Source organism: Manihot esculenta, chromosome 8 (genome assembly GCF_001659605.2).
Source record: "Manihot esculenta cultivar AM560-2 chromosome 8, M.esculenta_v8, whole genome shotgun sequence".
NCBI lineage: Eukaryota > Viridiplantae > Streptophyta > Magnoliopsida > Malpighiales > Euphorbiaceae > Manihot > Manihot esculenta.
In genome coordinates this window covers 14,086,474-14,109,062 of record NC_035168.2, presented here as the reverse complement: position 1 = coordinate 14,109,062, position 22,589 = coordinate 14,086,474, and the positions used below count along the sequence as shown (strand labels likewise).

Sequence of the window (22,589 nt, the reverse complement as noted above, 5' to 3'; positions counted from 1 at the left end):
TGGACTAATTATAAAAAGATTTAAGTGTATGATTTTAAAAATACAGGGATCAATTTATTAATTATACTAAAATTTAAAGATTCAAATATAATTTATCCATTTAAAAAAGGATAATAAATACATTTTCATACTTTTAACGGCAAAAATGGATGGAGAGATTTCTAATTCGGACGGATTAATTATAGAGAAATTTAAGTGTTTAATTTTAAAAATATAAGAATCAATCAGTTAATTATATTAAAATTTAGAGAGTAAACTATAATTTACCCTTTAAAATATTAAAAATTTTATTTGAGTCGGAGGAATAGTGATATTTTCCATCTTGAAATTTTCTTTTAAGCTTAGTTTATTATTAATCAAACAAAAATAAGAAAAAAAAATAAACACTATGTTTTGATAATTTTCAATTCTTAAAACTTTGGAAAAATTAAGTAAATTTTATATTTTATGTACTCGATTTAATAAAAATTAAAATTCAATTATGACAATTCAATATTTAGGAATTGATTAAATTAAAATTAATTTATATTCCTATTAAATTTAATGAAATTTGAAATAAGTTTCAAAACCATATTTTTTAGGAAATGTGTACATAAGACAATTTGCATTCAATAATTTTTTAAATTTAATTAAATTCTAATTATTTAAGAAGATGAAAACCATGTCTAGACAATTACATAACATATTTTTTTACAAAGTCATATAAATTTATTTTATATTTTTAATTGGCATAGATTTCTTTTATTTTTTGAAATCATATTTCTGTTAATTGTTAATTTATTTAAATATAAGATTTTTAATATGGTTAAAAATTTGAAAATTTTAATTTTATTTTTGAGAGTAGTTTAAAAATAAAAAAAAATTAATTGTGATTTTGTATCAAATATGAGTTAGTAAAATTTAATTAAATTTTTATATTTTAAGAACGCACTATAGATTTCATTTTAGAATTAAAATATTAAATTGAATTGCGTAAAATGAAATTTAACCAAACACGTTTTCCTCGATTCAAACCATTGTAAGAAATTACATCGCCCAATGATTTGATTGATGAAGGAAAATAAAAGGGTGGAGAGAAGAAACGCAAACAAGCAAAATGAAAGGCATTAGACTCGAAGCTATATATAGCAAAAAAGCTTTGACTTCTTCTTTGTCATCGTCGTTGTTCTCTACCAATTTTCCAATCCCAGTTTCTCAGAAAATTGCAATAGAATCACCTCTCCAAAAATTTGATTAATTTCTTCTAACAAATATCAAAAAACAAACACGACAAAATTGGAATGGAATACATTTATTATCAGAAATAGTTAAGTTTTCTTCTCTAAGTTAATTCAAATCCAACGAAAAGAGTGTGTCTGTGTGAAAGAGAATAATTATGTCGTGGTTTAGATCGGCGGTGTACAGAGCAGTGGAAGCCGGAGGGAAAACCAAGTTGACACACAAAGTTCGAAGCTACGCCGACACAGTAGTCTATCATGCTGGCAATTCTGTGGTCGAGGGCGCCAAGATCATCACGCATCGTATTGTAATCCTAATTCTGTACCTTCTTTTTTATTTTTTTAATTTTAGGATTTATTCTTTTTGGAATGCAATGTTGTTTGATATTCAATTGTTGATGAAACAGGGGGCTGGGAATTCGAAAGACTTTCGGCTTACCGTCAAAAGACTGGAGGAAGTTTCTGTGTCTTGTAGAGGAATGGAAAGAATAGAGTTATTGAGAAGGTGGTTGGTCGCACTTAAAGAGGCTGAGAGATCATCTGCAGCTTATTCCGAGAACTATTACAGGCATCTCAATGAACCCATTATCTCTGATGAGGCCAAGGAGCCTCCAAACATACCCACTCTGGTGAGTTACTCCAAGAATCTTTTGTTTCTAGCTTTATTTTCTATTTTTTAGTTGGCTTGTACGAGTGGTAATTGGAATTTGAGTCAGGATTCATTAGGTTAGTCGCCACCGTCGATTGTGGTTTTACCATTTTGTTTTGTTCTGTTTATTTTTATTTTGTTTTCTTTGAAAAAATAAGTACCAATATATTATTTTATGTGAAGTTTATTGACGGTAAAAGCATTTAATTGATTTAATAGAATTCGATATGCATTTTGTTCCCACTCAATATGGTGTAAGTTTAAAATAAGAACAGAGGGCAAACAATTACCACTTTGGGGATGATGCTTCCCTTGCTTACAACATCTATAAAGCATTTTTTTAGAAAGAAGTTCAAAACTTCATTACATTTGTTTTTTTTTTTAAATTTTTTTATGGTGCTATTTAAATGTGGACAGGATTATTATGTCGACCCTGATCTTGGGAAAATGAGTTTTCACAATGTATTTCTTTACAGTCGAGCTCTTGAAGGCATGACATTGTCCGTGGTAAGTTTACATGTAGAAATAGCTTATATTAGAAGATTTTGTTATTTATTCACTTCTATATAAGTAATTTAATAAGTTGCTTATTCTTGTTAATCACTTTGGCCTATTGATAGTCGCATATATATATATAACTTTGAATTAGATCAATTATGCATTATGTTTCTATTTCTCTCTCTCCTTCCCTCCCTCTTTCTACACTGTATATGTCATAATCTAGCTCCCAAAGCAACAAGCATAAAGCTTTCTTTACTTGATGAACTTTTGTTCAAGATCTAGTCCAAAGTTTAAAAGTGTGTGAAAAGTAGGCACTTGAATACACTATGATAGACTTAATAAGGAGCCAATAAACAGCTATAGCCCCCTTGAAATTTTAATTTAAATATGAATTTATTTTTAATAGACCGTCACATTTAGACGTTTTAAAATTTTTTATAAAAATTTAAAATATTAATTTTATTTAGTAAGTTTATAATTGAGCTATTCTTAAATATAAATGTTGTGTTTGTAGTTCTTAATATACCTTCACCAATTAATTATTCATTAAATAAGTTGATTGAATGAACTAGCGTACTTCCCAATTCGTGCTTCATTGCCGAAAATAAGAGCAAATACAAATTTATGTGGTATGAAATTATGGTAACTCTAAATACACAAATTTGTTTTATGCACTTATTTTAAAATTGACATTTTACTACACTAGGAATTGTGGCTTCTGTAGTTAGATTTCTTTTCCTCTTGGGAGGTTTGTCTAGATTGATGTAATCCTTAGAAATGCAAGAGTTCACGATGTAACACCCTTGTCATTTTTCTTGTGTGAACTTGATATATTTAACAAATATGAAGTAAGAAGCCTTTTTTAATATCAGAAAAGTTTTGAAAAATGAACTTCTTAAATATCAAATAAGAAGATTTCTTTAATATCAGAAAAGTTTTGAAAAATATACATTAAAAGTTCAAAAGAAACTAAATTGTTTATTAAATTACCTAGAATGCAGTTGTTTTTAATAGTTTGGTTATGTTGTATTATATCAAGTTGATATCCAGTTCTTGAGAAAAATATGATGGCCTGTAGGGGCATGTATTGCAAATTGGCAACAACCAATAAATATGGTGATGCCTTATCCTGCCATGAGCAGTTCAAAGGTCTCCCTCACCCCTCACACTAATCCTCAGGAATCCATTTTATTGATAGCACTATTTGCATACCTCGTCCTTTAAATTTCAGTCACTAGTCAAATATTTGGGAGAGCTTTTTATTTGCTGATTCATTGAGTTAACTGCAGGTTATCTCTTTTGTATGAATCAGATTCTTGAAGCACCAAATGAGGAAGAAGTTTCATTGCTTCTAGAGATATTCGGGTGATAATTCTTCTCACTATTCACATTTTGTTTCTATCTTCTATTAAGGATTTATTGGCTATTTCACATATACTTATTAAAGTATAAGTTAAATCCCATTACATTTGTGGAAAAGAAAGTTATACCATGAAAATCACTGAATTTTTTGGAGAATCACAACTGGATCACCATTACTTGCAATAGTCTGTCTTCTGGTTGCACCATTTATGTGACAATTGAAATTAATTTTTGATTGTTTAGATCATTTGCAACAGAAACACATACATTATACAATATCATTCATGGTAAGGAAAAAAGAATTGAAATTATATGTTTTCTCACTGTAAAACAACCAAATATAACCACTAAACGTCACTGATATGGTGGGATTTTATTTTATTTTTATTAGATGAATTTTGTTAATTAAAAACCAGGAAAAACTAAGCATGACATACTTCACTAACTCAAAATCCAGAATAGACATCCAACCTAAGAGCTTGCATGCTAAGTGAAAAAAGTTGGTAAAACATATAGCCAGACACAAACAAACAAAGACGAGAATAAAAATCAATCAACACCAACCGTATAAGCTGCTAAACAAAGAAAGCACAAGGCACATGAAACACCTACAGCCTGCATAAAAGGAAACAAAAAGGAACACCAAACCAAATCACAACTAAGCAATAAAGTCTTCTTTCTTAGAATGAAGGGAGGGAAAAACATTAGAAAAATTCACAATTGAGTTATGGACATGATTCAGAACATGATTTTAAATCGCGGTTGCGGCCACGTTCACGGTCGTGGTCGTGGTCGCGGGTAACGGAAACAGACCTATAACGGCCGTAACGTAACGATAACGGTCTGGCGCTACGCAAAAAAATTTACAAAATTCATAAATAAAATGATATTGATTAGATTTAATTTAGAACAATGTATACAAATGCATAATAAACATAAATATATAAAATATAGATTATTTAACTTAAGTTAAACATCATATAGTTTAAAATAAGAAAAATCAACATAATCTTTATAGATCGAGTAAACTAATAGCTCAAAGTATAATTTTAACTCAAAACTAATACTTTAATCCATGAAAACTTACAAAAAAAAGGAAAAAAAACAGCAGTTAAAAACTAAAATAGATAAAATTTAACTAACTTTTTAGAAGAAATAAGCTTGGAAATAGAGTAGTTTATAATGGATCTAAGTTTATATGAGAAATATGCAAGGAATATTGAAATTTGAAAGAGAAAGGGAAGAGAAAACTTAAAAAATATAGTTTTTGAAGTTGCTGAAAAGTGTAGAAACTAATGAAAATGAGAATAGGGAGCAAAAAATAAAAGATATAAAAGAATTTTAATTATTGATAACGGTCGTTACCGTTACCTAACGGCCGTTACGCCTGCAAATTAGGAGGGGCCGTTATATAACGGGATAACGGGTAACGGCCCCCCCAAAACCCGTTACATAATGGCCCGTTATTTAAAACCATGATCCAGAACCCAAGGGTGCTTATCATTTGAGGATGCCCATGAAACAGAAACTACAAAACCTGATTCAATAACAATGCCTAGACAAGAGCTCCACAAGTTGGGTGTATAAGCAAGAATACTCGATCCTTTTTCAGTAGCAAAAAATTCTGCTAACATTAGAGTCATTTTGCCCAATAGAATAGGGGAAAAGACAAAGGAAATGACCTTCACAGTTGCGGAGAACACCACCAATGCCAGCAGGACCAGGATTCCTTCTTGCAGCACCATTAGCATTCCATTTTAACCAACAATTGACAGGCTTATCCCAAATGATTTTAGCTCGCTGGGCTTAGGAACCATTGATCCAACCCTTAATTGCTTCAGGTGATGAGAGCAAAATTAATTCCGAATAAGGAAAAGCCTTTAACCAAGTAGAAACACGGTGCTGAATAAGACAATAAAGCTGATTAGTTGAGACGTCCTTCAGGGGGCTAGACATTGATATGGTTCAGGTGGGATGATACCAGATGACAAAGCCAGTCCTTTGAATATAACCTACCATAACTTATCAATCAGATCAGGTTCTCAACTTTTGGAGGAGCAATACCTAACCAAACAAAAGGCACACCCAATTTCATATCACAGGATAAAACTAAAAAATATTTATAAAGAGATCACTGAAAAAAGCCCATTTTTCTCCGGTTTTCAGATAAGACGGTCTTGCTTAAGATTACATAAACTCAGATTACTAATGGCAGCAAGCGACTCAAAGAAAGAAGCTCCCACTCCTATAAATTGCGTTTCCAAAAAAGCTTCCAAATCCAAGTTCCATTGTCCCAATAACCCAAATCATCCACTACATCATCTCGATCAAAAGACAAATTAAAAGCCTACTAAAAAGAAATTTTAAGAGTACCTCACCAAGCCACCTATCATGCCAAAACTTTATTTTATCATCATTGCCAATAGCAAAAGAAATATTTTACAAAATGGAAGAAGCACCCTTTGTAAATATAGATTTTTGAATATCAGCCCATATAGGAGGCAAGTTGTTACCCACAGTCAAAGAAAGATGACCATCCTCTTGAAAGGAATACTTGGATTTCATAACTTAACCCTAAAGAGACTCTTGATCAGTGCTAAGCCTCCAAATCCATTTAATTAAGAGAGCCTGATTTTGCAAACTGATATATTTAATATCCAACCCTCCACATTTTTTAGACTGGGTCAAAGTATTCTAGTTAATAACATGCAACTTCATACCAAAAACACCACTAGACAAGAAAAAGTCTCTCATATGGGCTTCAATTTTATTAGCTATCTTCTTGAAAACCTTAAAGACAGAAAGATAATAAAGAGATAAACTACTGATGCATGACTTAATCAAAGTTAGTCTTCTTGCCATTGAGAGAACTTTACCTTCTAGAAAGATAATCTTTTTTCAACATTCTGAGCTACCACTGTCTATGTACTATGTCTTCTACTATTAGTAGCAAGAGGGAACCCAAGATATCTTGTTGATATGGAGCCAATATTACAACAACAGAGATTTTGCAACTTCCTGAGTTACGTTAGAGGCAACACTAATACCAAAGAGCATGTTTTTAGGAAAATTGACACAAAGGCCAGACGTATATTGAAAGCAGCGAAAGATTCTTGAAATTGCCAAAACATTATCAATATTAGGAGCGGTAAAAAGGAGAGTGTTATTTGCAAAACATAAATGAGAGATGGAGAAACTATAGCTCTCAACACCCAACCTCAACCCCTTTAAGATGTTCCTGACCAATAGCTTTATTGATAATAAAACCCAATGGTTTAGCGGCAATGATAGATAAAAATGGAGAGGGGATCACCTTGGCGTAGACCATTTTGCAAAGAGAATTCCTCAGAGGGGCAACCATTGATTAAAATGTTAACTCTTGCATTAGAGACACATGTCCAAATCCATCTCTTCCATTTAAACCAAAACCCATGCATGACATAGTATGATCTAAATGGTTCCAACAAACTGAATCAAAAGCTTTTTCAAAGTCTAATTTGAAAAGAAAACATTCCATCCCAGACTTCTTGTAAAAATTAATTATCTTAGAAGCAATGAGAAAACAATAAAGAATCTTCCAACTCGAAATGAAAGCACATTGGTTCTTACTAATGATCAAAGGAAGCACTCTCTTGAGTCTAGCAGCCGACACCTTTGATGTAAGGATCCGGAAATTGAATCGCTACCAGCGCTAGGATTCAAATCGATTTGAGGTCGCTGGAGCCTGAAGTAAGCCTACTATACATTCTGTTATATCTGATATAATCTCAACCATGATCTTAAAAACATATAAAAATATTATATCTTGTGAACCAAAACTCGGCATGTGCATATAAATATAACTGAAGATATAAACCCATACTAGAGTATTCATCAAATGCTCCAATATGGTCATTATTATATGCCTCTGTTAGGTTCGAAGGTAGCTTAAACTTAAAATTTTTACATCATTAACAAAGGGATCATAAAAGAAAAACCTGGGCAAAGCAATTCTAATCCACAATATGTTACATGTCCACAATTATACTGTTACATCAGAACTATATTATAAAACACTGCTGACTTCCCGAGCTAACTTTGATCCTGCAAACATGGAGTTAGGGGAAAGGGATAAATTATTAGAGTCTAGTGAGCAGAAATATAATCATAAAACAGTTTAATAAAACATATGATCGTATTAATGTGTCATAACATAAACAATGCACATCAAGATAGACTTATCATTAGTAACTCTCCATAGTTCCAATAGTATCCGGCCCATAACGGGTGCTCCTTAGGATTTCCTCTTAAACATAACATAACATATCCATCGTGCTAGAGGCGTAGAATGGGCCTCGATCTGTATCCTTTATAACATATCATAATATGCTCGAGGGTTAGTGGGTCATCCATCATCCATCCCAATAACAATTAATTATGCTATACATCATATTCGTGAATTCTAATGCAAAACAACCTGATCATATACACATAGCATTCATGATGTATAACAATGCTTAAAACATTTGATTTTTTTAAAATAATAGTTTAGTTTAATTCTACCCACCTCTGGCTGATTTAAGCCTAGCTCTGAAGCAGTTGTCTTACTACTAGCCTCTACGGTCTCTCAAGTCCGATTCTACACAAATTGACTTAAATGAAAAACCAAACATAACTTTTACAACTCTTAAAACTACTCTAATAAATCTTTAAAAGCATATAAGAAAGCATGTTGAAAACGGGCTAAAAACGGCTGGACAAAAAACTTTTGGCGGAGGGTTCAGTAGTCTAAAGTCCCCTTATAGATCCGAAAGTCAAACTTTCGGAGGCACTTTTGGCGGCCAAAGATGGCTGCCTCAAGTGCAGTTTCAGTGGCCGAACCTGGATTTTGGCTTCATGCCAAACCCGATTCTGCTTCTGCAATCCAACCCCTAAACGCAACCAAACCAACATATAAACCAATAAAACTACTTAAAAACCCAAATAGAGTCTCTAAACGACTTAGAAATAAGGGAAGGAATCACGTGCATTCATCAAAACAGGAATTCATTCACTATCTATAATTTTGAAAACTTAAACCCATGCAATGGAATAATTTTAAAATAGCTTTTAAATCTCTTTAGAATTCCAAACCAAAGAGAAAGTAAGAGTAATGTCTTCAAAGAAAACACAACTAAAACAAGAGAGAGTTTGGAGAGGAGGAATAGATGAGCTCTGATTGCCAAAAGCCTCAAACCCAAGCTTGATCTTCAAAACCCAAAAACCATATGAGGAAAAGAAGGGATTGACTGAAGAAATTCATAGAAAGAAAGGTTGAGAATAGTGTAAGGGAGAGAAATTCTCCTCACAATTGGGTTTGAAGGTCTTATATTAGATGGATCTGCTAGCTTATGTTCGATGGTTAAACTTGTGAGTTTTGGCGGCCAAAGTTTTGAAAATCTTTTTTCTGTTTTTTTTTAAAACACATTTTAAACTACTTAACATTCATTTTATAAAAATCTATTTTACCTTTCTAAAGTTTTCGATCAAGATTCCGGATTTCAACGGAGATTCATTGGAAAGTTAAAATTTCGACACTGGAATTTAGCCGCGTATTACATTTGAGACAATTTTATAAATACCATGAATTAGATTGATCGGCCTAGAATCATTTGCTTTTGAAGTACCCACAACTTTTGGGGCCAAACCAATAAAAGAGGCATGAATGGAAGATGGGAAAGAGGCACCGGATAAGAATTCATTGAAAAGCTTAAAAAGGTCCTCCTTAATATATGACCACACCCGCTTATAAAAGAAAAATTTTGCACCATTAGGTCCTAGTGTTTTGGAAGAATCGCATTGCCATACAACATATTTTATTTCTTCCAACGAGAAGAGCAATTTAAGACTCTGCGCGATTTCTGGTGAAAGTGATTGCAAGGCCATATCAGGGAGCACACCAGAAAATCGACGTTGTTTACGAAATCAGTCTTTAAAATGATCAACAACAACACTTTTTATTGAAACTGCGTTGAGGAAGGATTCATTACCATCTGAAATTTTGAGAATGGAATTCTTCCTCTATCGATTTGAGCATTGTATATGGAAGAATCTTATATGTTTATCCCCTAATTTACACTATGCCATACGTGCTTTCTGTCTCCAAATGCTTTCACAACGGGATGCCCAAGCAGCTTTATCAACCATCAACGAAAACAAGGTTAACCTTTTCACGGATGTTAATTGCTTACTGTCAAATAACTTCAAGCTCATCAATCTTAGAGCAAATCAGCTTCAAATAAACATCAGCATGCCCAAAAACTTCGGAGTTCCAAGATTTTAGTTTTTCGCGAAGCAACTTTAATTTAACTAGGAGAAAAGCACAAGGATTAACAACCATAATTTCATTCCAAAACGAGTCTATTAGTGCAGCAAAACTGGGCCAGGATCACCATGCATCAAGAAAGGGGAAAGGCTTAGGCCCCCAGTCAAGAGAGTGCTCAGTTGCCAGCAAAATAGGATTATGGTCCAAAGGTCCCCTTGTAGCCCAATTAGCTGAAGACTGCAGAAAGCTTGCACCTAGTGAAAGGAGATAAAAGCTCTATCAATTTAACTTTTAGAGAAAGAATTGCACCATGTAAATTTCTGCCCACACAAATCTAGATCTATAAGAGCAGGATCATCCACCATTCTCTTAAAATTGTGGACACCTAAGGAAGAAATATGGCCACTAGAACTTTTAGAGTGCTCCAACACCTGATTAAAATCCGCCATCAGCAAAATAGGTTCTACCACATTAGAAAATTCATGAGAAATGGACTCCTATAGATCTTGCTTGTCGTGCTCACTACGAAGATAATAAATGACCATCCACACCCTCGCAGTCCAAATTTACCATACTCCAAGCATTTCTTATAAAAGAAAATGAGACAGAGGAACTACAATACTTAGATTTTAAAATAAAATCAAGTCTTCTTCTGCTTAAAAATTAACTTTTTCATATGTGAAATTTTTTATTTACCTCCCAAACCCCTTGCATTCCAAGAGAGAATTGTAGGCATAATGAAGGAAAGCAACAAAACTTATATGAGAGAAGACTTAAGACAACACAACTAAAAAAGAACAAATCACATAGATAACAAATTACATATACCATCAAAAACCAACCATCCCAAGGTCACTACAACAAAAAAAACACGCAAATTGCACCAGCCACATTAGATTGCATTAATGCAGAGAGACTTATCTCTAGAGATTTTGTTAGCCAAATCCTTAACCAAGAGCCTCTCGTCACCATAGAAGATGATTCATGGCGACTTTCCAAATTTTATAGTGTTTGCTGCTTCAAAAAGGAGAAAAGAGGGTCTTTCTTTTTGTGGATTTGGAAGAAGAAACTTTGTTCCATCCAACGATGTCTCTATCTGTTGCTATGAAGGGCTGACAGGAATCACCATAAACTTTTGTGCATACAAATCAACAATGGGCCTTCACGAAGATCTATAGACTGAAAGAGGCAAATTACTGTCTACACTTGGGCTAGGTACAAGCTGAGCATCTACGGGCCCATCTTCTGAATTAGTTGTGCTTTCTTTGTCACCTCATTAACATTAGGACTCTTGGAAATAAGACTTCCTCTACCATACGCCATATGCTGAGAGTCACCAACAAACAAAGGTGTTGACTTATTTGCTGATTTCTAGTGATATGATTTGATTCGATTTGATTATGGATTTTAAACATAAATTAGGATTCTTAATTATTTCTGTAATTATTTTGATTATATTTTTTTTAGTTTGGTTGTAATTTTTTGTGTATAAATAGTTATGTAAATTACTTTTAATGATTAAGAGTGAAATATAAGAATATCCTAAAATTCTCCAAAATGTTTCACGGTATCAAAACTTTTTCCTCATTTTAAGGTTTAAATTCAAATTTTCTTTTTTAGGGTTCCTAAAATCCTAGACCTACCTTTTTGGTACTACCCTATGTAGAGGCCTTTTTCCGTCTCACCATCACCACCAATAGGGTTGTCGGACTGTCGCCAGCCGGTCGTCCAACTCCGACACCAGAAATCCACACACGTGAGGCTCATGCGCCCTTCTTTCTCGGCGCGTGAGGTTCTGTTCGACGCTACTATGCTGATTAAGAGTGAAATATAAGAATATCCTAAAATTCTCCAAAATGTTTCACGGTATCAAAACTTTTTCCTCATTTTAAGGTTTAAATTCAAATTTTCTTTTTTAGGGTTCCTAAAATCCTAGACCTACCTTTTTGGTACTACCCTATCTAAAGGCCTTTTTCCGTCTCACCATCACCACCAATAGGGTTGTCGGACTGTCGCCAACCGGCCGTCCAACTCTGACACCAGAAATCCACACACGTGAGGCTCATGCGCCCTTCTTTCTCGGCGCGTGAGGTTCTGTTCGACGCTACTATACTGCCCAGTCCACTCTGGTGCCGTTTTTGACCTCTTTCCAGCCATCCCATGCCCTACTTGATCTCTTGGTGATTCGGCTCTCTTGTACGTACAACCTTGGGTACCTTCTATTCTTTCACCATTCATTTGATTTTATTATGGTAGAAGGTAAAAAGGTCTCGGTTTCTAACTCTGATAACTCTTCCTTGCAAATTAGTCCTGTAAAACTTGATGGAATCAATTATCTTACTTGGTCAAGGTCTTGTTTCTTGTTTATCAAGGCTAGAGGATTGTTGGGCTGTCACTGGTAATAAGAAGCAACCGGATGAGAGTGATTCAGATTTTCCTCAATGAGACTCGGATAATTGTCTTGTTATGATATGATTACTTAATTCTATGCAACCTCATATCTCTAAATCCTATTTGTTACTTGATACTGCTATAAAGATACGGAAGGCTTTGTCCTTGACTTATTTCAAGATTGGGAATGATACCCAAATTTATGGTATTCGGAATAAGAACCATAGTACTAAGCAAGAAGAAATGACTGTCTTCCAATTTTATTTTGAGTTATGTGGCTTATGGCAGGAGTTTGATTACTATCAGGACATCCAGGCAGACTGTATTGGAGATGCAGTTAAATTTAGAAAAACGATTGAAAAGGAGCGGGTCTATAGTTTTCTTGTAAGGTTGAATAATGAATATGATCCAATTCGAGTCCAAATGTTGCAGAAAAACCCTTTCCTTCACTAGGAGAGGCCCATGCCCATGTTCAATAAGAGGAAGTCGCCAACATGCTATGCTCTATACTGCACCAGTTGAAAAGGCTGGGTTGACTACTAGTTTAAGTACACTGAAGCCTCCTAATTATGATAAATATCGCCCATTTTCTCAGCAAACCATTCAAAGAAGTGAGTTGACCATAGATGGAGAGGAACCCCATAAAGTCTAAACCATGCCATTCTTTTATCTTAGGCAAAAACAAACTTATATGGCCTTATATTTTAGAACCAATTCTTTAACCACGTTGCAACATTACTCAAAAAACCTTCCATAATTTCTTGATTTTGAAAGCTCAGCAGCACAATTTTACATCCTAGAGGGATAGCTTTAACTGAGAAAACCCTTACTTTAGAGAAGTGAACATTTAGGTAAGGCACAGAGTTAATATTTAGAGCAGTTGCAATGGCAGATTTAGCCAGCTATTCATCATTGATATTCTTGACATTATCAGGAATAACATAATGCCATATGATATATATGGAAGATTAAAGAGCAATGAAACGGGGTGTAGGTCAAAGCCTTTATTTGTATTTGTCACATTCTCACCATGTAGTTGTGTCGTGCCAACATTTTTTGATGAATAAGGCTTACCAAACCTTCTAGGTAAAACATGACGTTTTACATTCGTAGGGATTTCAACCTTTCTACTCCTTACATCACTTTTAAGGAAATGTGACTTAGCAACCTTTAGCTTGAAGGATCCAATCCACAAGAAGTTTAGAGTCTTGATAAGATTGAGCATTACAAGAACAATATTCACACGAATGAAAGCGAAGCGTTTCCCTTACTTAGATAACTTCCTGGGAATAAACACATCAACAACCTTTGTAAACTTTGAAATTATCTTCCTAAGAAAGGTTGCATCGCGGTTACTTGGAAAATTTTCAAGGTAAACGGTAGGATAGCTAGTAAAGGGGAGCAAGGCTGGGTGACAGTCTTAGGAGGAAGACAGGCGTGAACGGATGGATCAGGTAAATGAGGCTGGTTGGACAGAACCGGAAGCAAGGGTGGCGGAGGCGATGGAGACGGTGGAGGGGGGAGGGTACCTAACGGGTTGAGAGGATATTTGGTGACTGATGATATGAGGGTTCACATTTGAATTTTGTGCTTTAGAGTGAGATTTTATTTAATGGAGAATTTCATGGATTCATGTGCAAGAATATTTGATTGTTGAGATATTAAGACCTACACTAGAAAAATATTAGTAAGAACAATTTCATAAACATCTTTCCTCACCAATTTTCTCAAATACCTTGCCTATATAGAATCAAACCATGTACACACAAATTTTTGTATACTTTGGTGTAATTTTCATCATCAATATGTGTACTTTGTTTGAGAATTTTCATCATCAATATGCATATACATATGACGTTTTCCTCTTGAAATCAAATTTTTAAAGGTGAGGCTAGTCTCTTTCTACATAAGAGAGAGAGATAGGAGAAATTGCTAATTGTCTGCTTAGGTCGATCATCTTCTTTAAGGTCAGTTATCTCTTGTCATCTGCAAGGTTAATTATATCATTAACTCTTCTGTTAGGTCCTGTACTTGTTGGTGATCTATGACAAGGTGAGCTATGGGAATAGGTTATTGTTGAAATTAGAATGGGAAAATCCATTTCTTGGTTGCGAAATCCATAATCAAGAATGAGTTAAGCACAAAGTGGCATGTGCAACAATAGAGGAAAGCATTTAGGCTGTACGAGAATATCCTTTCCATTATATGGATCCTTTGGCTCAACTTTTTCTTCTCAAAAGTAACTATAACAAACCCATGTCAGTTCATTTAGCCAGTTATTGGGTCATTACCTGTGACAGTGATCCAATTTGTGATTCCAGAGCATTTAGTTATTTTCATGGCACATTTTTTTCCTTTACTTCATATTTCAGTCAAGTTTAAAATTAGTCGTAGATTGGTCCTAATTTAGTTACTTGATAATTTAATTTTGGTCAATTTGATGGCCCAAGTTGGGGTGGAATAGAAAAAGAGGATTTGTATAGTTGAACCCCTACTAGTTTGGTTTTAAGCTTAGTTAAGTTGAAATATTTTTAGCTTTCAGCCTTATATTATTAAATTGCATCTAAACTTCCTTTTGGTTTGGTTATATATAGGCTATGTCTTGCAGGAGGAAAGGAAGTTCACAAAGAAGTTATGAACAACATACAGGATTTGGCTTCAACATTCTCTAGTTACCAAGACGAAGTACTGGTAAGGGTACACAGGCCTTTCAAAATCTCTTATTCCATGATACCCATTTTATGAATACAATTCTTATTGATTGATATGGAGATGAATATGACTGTGCTTTGAACTTTATTGTTTGCACAGTTCTAATGATAACTAATAGTTGTGTCCTTTTGCAAACACGTCTCATATGATTTTATGTTTTATATGGCAAGACATGTAGAAAATTCCTCATGTCAACTTTTAGAGGTAAATTTCGGCCGTCATCCTTAAACTTAGGGTACTGTAACAGTATACCAATTCCTAAATCCTACTTGCAATCTAGGATTTAGCAACTTCTTTTGGGATATTCAAGCTATATTTTCTTTGAGAAATAAAGATTCCTTTATGCAATTCGGTAACCTCTATTCCAAAAAAAAAAAATCTTTATTTCGATCTCTTAAGCTAATAGTTCTTTTAGGTGGGCAATCTCCTCTTCTCATCTCCAATCATAACTATACAATCAACATAAACAATAAGTAAAAGGAACTGGCTCTATAGTGTTTGATATGTAAATTATGAATTTTTAACGATATTGCTTTAATGGTATTTGAAAGAGATCATAGCTTGTTAGATCTTCAAACTATCTCTTAGCTAGGGATGTTGTAGTTCATTTAGTATATTCTTTACTACGAAAATATTTTCTTAGATCTTTTTATCATCAATTATTGGTGAAATTTTCATAAATACCTCTTCCTTCAAGTCTTCATGAAAAAGGTATTTTTACCATCAAAATGCTTATGTCCCACTTAAGATTTGCTGCATATGACAACAAGATTTTGATAGTGTTCATGTTTGCAATAGAGCCAAAGGTCTCTTGATAGCTGTGAAGCCACTCTCTATTAATATGGTCTTGTACCTTCTAATTGAACCATCCGCCCTATGTTTTACTATAAACAACCATATGCAATTGATAGAGTTAGTAAAAAGAGAATTTGTAATTAAATTGAAACTGAACTTTGTATTGAAATGGAGTGATAAAATGCCCTTTTACAATGTGTTTATCAATTACAACTTATATTTCTCTCGCTCACTTCTTTGCACTATTATAATTTCTCGACTGAACAGAAAATCATAGGAAACAAGCACTAAAAAATGGCAACCAAGATTCCCATGGATCATTACTCTTGCAGATAGCATTTGCCTTTCTATTCATGGGAAGACTAGCCAAAAAGTATACGTTTTTTTCCATTTTCTTCCTCGATATATTCCCTTCTTTCTCCTTTCAAGATGTCATTTACATACTCCCAACCTAAGTAATTAAATCCTTTCCAATTGTCCTTTTTGTTGAGCTTTCTTCTCGATTCACACTCTTATTATAACCACCACTTGTGAGTTGTCTTCAAGGAGGTAGACTCAAAGAACTAAATCAAGCAAGAACTAATCTAACAACTCGTTTACTTTATATAATGCAAGAAATTCAGAATGGTTGTGGCTGTTAGTTAAGTTGGGTTCAAACTATTCCATCAATGACACAGGAGGTCAAAATAATTTTACTCATCCCCTATAAACTACATAGACACTTACTAGAGCACCACTTGTACTCTCTTACCCTATAGGCTTTTCCAACATCATGGCATTAGTACAGCTAATTTTGTATCACATTATACCACCAATATCAAGTGTAAAAAAGCAAATGCCTGCAAAGCTATTGTAGATCTTAAATTTGGGAAACCCTCCTTACATAACCATCTCCAAAAATACTTTCCATGTTAATGGTGTAATACAACTAATATAATGATAGAACATGTAGAAAATATCTCTAAGGGAAACAAGGTTCGCTTTTAATTTGATTGAAACCAAAAATTGGATTCTGACTAAGGGCAAGTGTCACTATTTACATAGACCCTCAACTCCAGCATACTAACAAATTGCATGCATCAGCATTAGCATATATATACATGAGCAAATCCTCCATGTTATAGATTCATTAGGTTCTTTCCATGCATGACACTCATCAATTTTTAGATCCACCCACACTAACAACTCTTAAGATGTAGAATTACCTATCTTCTAGTAACTAAAATTTTTATGGTTGTAGGAACAATAAATAATCTATTCAATCTCCTTAAGGTTTATGGGGGATTGTTCCTTGTCATCCTCATTAAGGTTTAACCTATTCCTTAGAGCATCTTGAACAGGAATAAGAGTAGACAACACATCTTCCTTCTTGATGTACCTAAACTACACCAAATTGACAAGATCAATTGGTAGCTTAGAAACTCGAAGGAACACAAATTCCTTATGGTTTTTATGTAAAAAAGAATAAATTATAAACTAAAGAAAGATAGAAACAAGAATGATAAACTTGCAAAAACCCCTTTGATAAGTGTATGAACACGCCACAAAGAAATATAACAAGGGTGGTAATCGAAGTACATTTGATAAGTCAAAGATGCCATAAAAGAAGCTCAATAAACCAATGTAGATGCCACACACAAAGGTGATAAGTCAAAGAATTCACTATAATCAAGAATGTAGATAAGAATTAAAATTAAAAGCAATCAACTTATGTTAGTATTCAAAAACTTCTTAAAACATTATATATGGATGCCTATTTATAGGCAATATCCAAATCACTAAAAAGAAACTAAATAGTTACAATATAAATAGAAAAATATAAAGTAAAACTAATTAGGAATAAAAATAAATATAAATCTAGAAATATTAACAAATCCTAATAGAAATAGGAAAGGAAAAGTCAAATATTCCTAATTAATTACAAGTCAAAATCTTCTAAGATTATAGTAATCTTTTAAGATTATTGACTTGTTAAAATCCTTGAAGAATTAGTAGAATAATTAGTCAAATTCAGCCATGATAGTGGCTAGTCAAAATCCATGTTCTTCTAGGAGAATCTTGTGGTCAAAAATACAAAGTTGACTCCTAACTCATACAGGATTGTAAAAGGATATTAAAAAAAATATAAAAATAAAAACTCCTAATTTTGAGCTTCCAAATATGAACAAATAATAGTTGAAAGTGGACCAATGAATTTAACAAAATAAAGGTATAATCTTTTTTCCATCTTCCAATCTCTAGCTTTCTAAACATGTGATATTATATTTTACTTGATCTTTTCTAAATGATTGGATCTCCATATAAAGTCTTGTGCAATGACATTTTTCAGTCCATGATGAGGCACATCACTTCTTATCTCCTCTTAAATAGGTAGACTAGAAGAGGGAATCAAATTTGAATTCTCTAAATGTAAAATTCGTACTCACAATATTTTTCATGAGGTTGAGTAATAATATTTACATCTTGTTTGAGTATCAAAGTAACCAATGAGATATATTTTTAGGATCTCTTGATTATTTAAGCTCTCTAGATTCTAACTTCTTAACCTTTATTGAATGAATAGAACAAACACATCTAAGGATCTTTGATGGGAACAATATGTAACAGGAAGAACATCTCTTGTTAAGGTTTTGAAAAATTCATAGTGAACCTAAAAAATTAAGCTACTTCAAGTAAATGTATATTCTTTCTTTTGGACACCTCATTTTGTACACTAGTATTTATAGAACTAGTTTGATATAATATACTATTAGAGTCTAAATATGCATGAGAGACTCAAATGTATTGTGTTCCATTATCAGTTCTTAAAATTTTAATCCTAGCATCAAACTATATAAAAATCATGTAGTGAAATTGTTGAAAGTAAGAAAAACCTTTATGCATTAGTATTCAAAAAAAAATTTTGATGCAATATTACTATTAAAGTATAAATATGCATGAAAGACTCAATTTATATATTTTGTTCCATTATCAATTCTTAGAATCTTAATCCTAGCATCAAATTCTATAAAAATCATTTCCTAAAATTGTTGAAAGTAAGATAAAACTTTATTTTTAGCTTTCATGAAATGAACCTAACTTAATTTAGTTTAATAATCAATAAAAGTAACAAATCATCTATAACTTGTTAGGGAAATTGTTTGAATAGACCCATATAAATTAAATTTGGTTAAAAGGAACCAAACTCTTCTTACTTATTGAAGAATAAAATATTTGGTGTTAGAAAAAATAGGATATACCTATTGTAAAACCAAAACAAAATATGGATATCCTGATTATTTATGCCACTAGATGATTTATTGATTAGCACTTTCCAATAAAGCATAGTTATTACCAAAATTTGAGGAACCATAATTGTCATCCGGAAGATACAAGCCATCTAGCAATCTACCACTATCAATCATTTTCCTTGTTTTCAAATCTTGAAATAAGCAATGAGTGGGAAATAAATAATTCAATTTTGCAATCAAAGGCTTTAATAAACTATAATTCAGCAAACAAACAAAATTTTGATAGGAAATCTAAGAACACAAAATTAAAGATAAATTTATAGTAGAAGTACATTTAATGGAACATATTCCAAAATTTGTAGTTTAGGAACCATTCACTATTACAAAATCTTTATTTGTGATCATACAAATAAGTTGAAAATTTATTGAAGAATATTATACATTTGTTTGTTCCAAAATCTATAACCTAGAGATTTTTTCAGGAGTAGTGAGAAAAACATTACTTATTTTGACAAAATTATATGAGGCAACTATAGTTGATTGAGAGTGAAGTTTAGAATTTGAGCTAACATATGCCTTAGGATTTAATTTCTTTCTAGAAAAAAATATTAGCATTAGTTTTTTTTTTCTTTAGGAAATTCCATTGTTTCTGTTGAGATACTTTCTGTAAATAGCCTAGATTTGCAGTGATTGTGTGCATGATTAGAGATATGATTGTGTGATATGATTGGGATATGATTAGGTTATAATTAGGAAATTAATTTATTATTGTAACTAGTATATATACCCCAATTGGCTTGAGGGGAATAATCAAGTATCTTTCTCTCTTTTTTTTCCATAACTGTTTCATGGTATCAGAGCCAAGTGTCTTGGCCTATCTGTGATTGGTAGATCTGCCAGTTTCATTTGGAGGTTTTCTGGAAGTCAGTTAATCTCACCACCCAAGCCATCAGCCTTGCCGGTCTCCAATCAGCACCTCCCTGAAGCGCCGTTACCAGAGACGCTGCCACGCACCGCCACTTTGTTTCTGCATCCGGTACACGTGCCAGCACGTGACCCTTATTCCAATGACCTTTTTCATGCCGGTGACCCTTTTCCAAACTCGTCCGACGTTGGCGACTCCAGCCCACTAGGTCCAGTCACCTGCGCAGCTCTCCTTCACCCATCCTTCGTGAACAGTACTTTTGAGACTATTGGTCATGTCTTAAAGCAGGTTCTTTTCTTCAAACTCTCTCTCTCAACATGTCTCAGAAGCAGATAACCGTAAATACAGTTCACATGGCCCAATCAAATAGAGTAGACTCACGTTCCAAACTGAATTTAGTCATTTTAAATGAAGCAGTGTATAGAGAATATCTACAGTTTTGAGCTACTCAGCAATATTCTTCTCTAAACATTGTTCATTCTAGTAACTCTTTTGCTTATATAACCAAGTCTTTACCTATCAATTCATGGATCCTCGACTCTGGTACTTCTGATTATATCTTTGGTAATTTCAATATTTTCTCTACTCTTGTTTCATCTTCTGCACCATCTAAAGTCGCATTAGATAATGGTTTACAAACTCAAGTTAAAAGAGATAGGTAATTTATATCTTCTTCCTTCTATCCCTTTGACTAATGTTTTATTGACACCTGAATGTCTATATAACCTAATCTCTATTAGCAAATCGACTAAAGATCTTCACTATTCAGTCATCTTTACTGCTGAAATTGTGGTTGTGCGGGACTGAAGTACTAGGAAGATGATCGGAGCAGGACATGTGTCACACAGATTATACTATTTTTCCACGTCTAATCCTCCAAGGCTTAGCACCCAATTTTCTATACATTTTAGGATCTGCAAATGACTCACTGTCTTCTCTGGTAAGTTGAAGATTAGGGGTCATTGGTGCACTACAAGGCTTAGCACCCAATTTTCCTGTTTCTACCAACATATTTTCTTTGAGATAAGAAAATGCGTTTCTTATACTGCATAACTTCGATGCCCAAAAAATATTTCAAAAAGCTCAAATCTTTGTATGAAGTTGTGTTTTAAGAAATTCTTTTAGGGATGTAATGGTAGCAACGTCACTTCTTGTAATAACAATATCATCCACATATACTACAAGCATAATTACTCCACTATCAGAATTTCTATAAAACACTGAGTGATCACACTTACTCATCTTCATTCCAAACTGTTGGACCACCTCATTAAACCTACCAAACCATGCCCGAGGACTCTGTTTCAAGCCATAGAGGGATTTTCAAAGTCTAGAAACCTTGCCTAACTCCTCTTGAGCAACAAAACCAGGTGGTTGCTCAATATAAACCTCCTCCTTAAGGTCACCATAGAGAAAAGCATTTTTAATATCCAGTTGATGCAAAGGCTAATCATGTGTAGCTGCCAAGGAAATAAACAATTGAACAGGTGTGAGCTTGGCAACTGGAGAGAATGTATTAGAATAGTCAACTCCATAAGTTTGAGCATAACCTTTGACCCATGGTTTTAAATAACGGCCGTTACGTTACGTAACGACCGTTATGTAATGGGTTTTGGGGGGGCCGTTACCCGTTATCCCGTTATATAACGGCCCCTCCTGATTTGCATGCGTAACGGTCGTTACGGCCGTTACGTAACGGTAACGGCTGTTACCGACCGTTACGTAACTGTAACGGCCGTTACCAATAATTAAAATTCTTTTATATCTTTTATTTTTTGCTCCCTATTCTCATTTTCATTAGTTTCTACACTTTTCAGCAGCTTCAAAGACTATATTTTTTAAGTTTTCTCTTCCCTTTCTCTTTCAAACTTCCTTGCATATTTCTCATATAAACTTAGATCCATTATAAACTACTCTATTTCCAAGCTTATTTTTTCTAAAAAGTTAGTTAAATTTTATCTATTTTAGTTTTTAATTGTTGTTTTTTTTTTCCTTTTTTTTTGTAAGTTTTTATGGATTAAAGTGTTAGTTTTGAGTTAAAATTATACTTTGAGCTATTAGTTTACTCAATCTATAAAGATTATGTTGATTTTTCTTATTTTAAACTATATGATATTTAACTTAAGTTAAATAATCTATATTTTATATATTTATGTTTATTATGCATTTGTATACATTGTTCTAAATTAAATCTAATCAATATCATTTTATTTATGAACTTTGCAAATTTTTTTAAAAAATTTGCGTAGCGCTAGGCCGTTACCGTTACGTTACGGCCGTTATAGGTCTGTTTCCATTACCCGCGACCCCGACCGCGAACGTGGCCGCGACCGCGATTTAAAACCATGCTTTGACCACTAAACGAGCCTTAAGGCGAGCAACAGATCCATCAGGGTTTACTTTCAGTGCAAACGCCCATTTACACCTGAAGAATTTTGGAAAAATTTAGAGTATTCTTATATTTCACTCTTAATCTTTACAATTGGTTTACATGACTATTTATACACAAAGAATTATATCTAAA

At 33.4% G+C, this 22,589-nt stretch overlaps 1 protein-coding gene across 3 annotated transcripts in view; it reads left to right on the top strand.

The window, feature by feature from the left end:
* The first annotated feature begins 1,057 nt into the window (after positions 1-1,057).
* The window catches only part of LOC110620407, a 73,082-nt gene continuing 51,550 nt past the window's right edge, over positions 1,058-22,589 (top strand). For 2 of the 3 annotated variants that reach the window (XM_043958702.1, XM_021764129.2), the window contains exons 1-5: positions 1,058-1,525; positions 1,625-1,846; positions 2,284-2,373; positions 3,680-3,732; positions 14,998-15,094. In XM_043958702.1, the coding sequence (XP_043814637.1) occupies positions 1,376-1,525; positions 1,625-1,846; positions 2,284-2,373; positions 3,680-3,732; positions 14,998-15,094 (612 nt within the window). In that variant the 5' untranslated portion in view covers positions 1,058-1,375. Of the gene's footprint in view, positions 1,526-1,624; positions 1,847-2,283; positions 2,374-3,656; positions 3,733-14,997; positions 15,095-22,589 lie in introns of those variants that run through there. The other variant, XM_043958703.1, reaches the window with a different exon arrangement.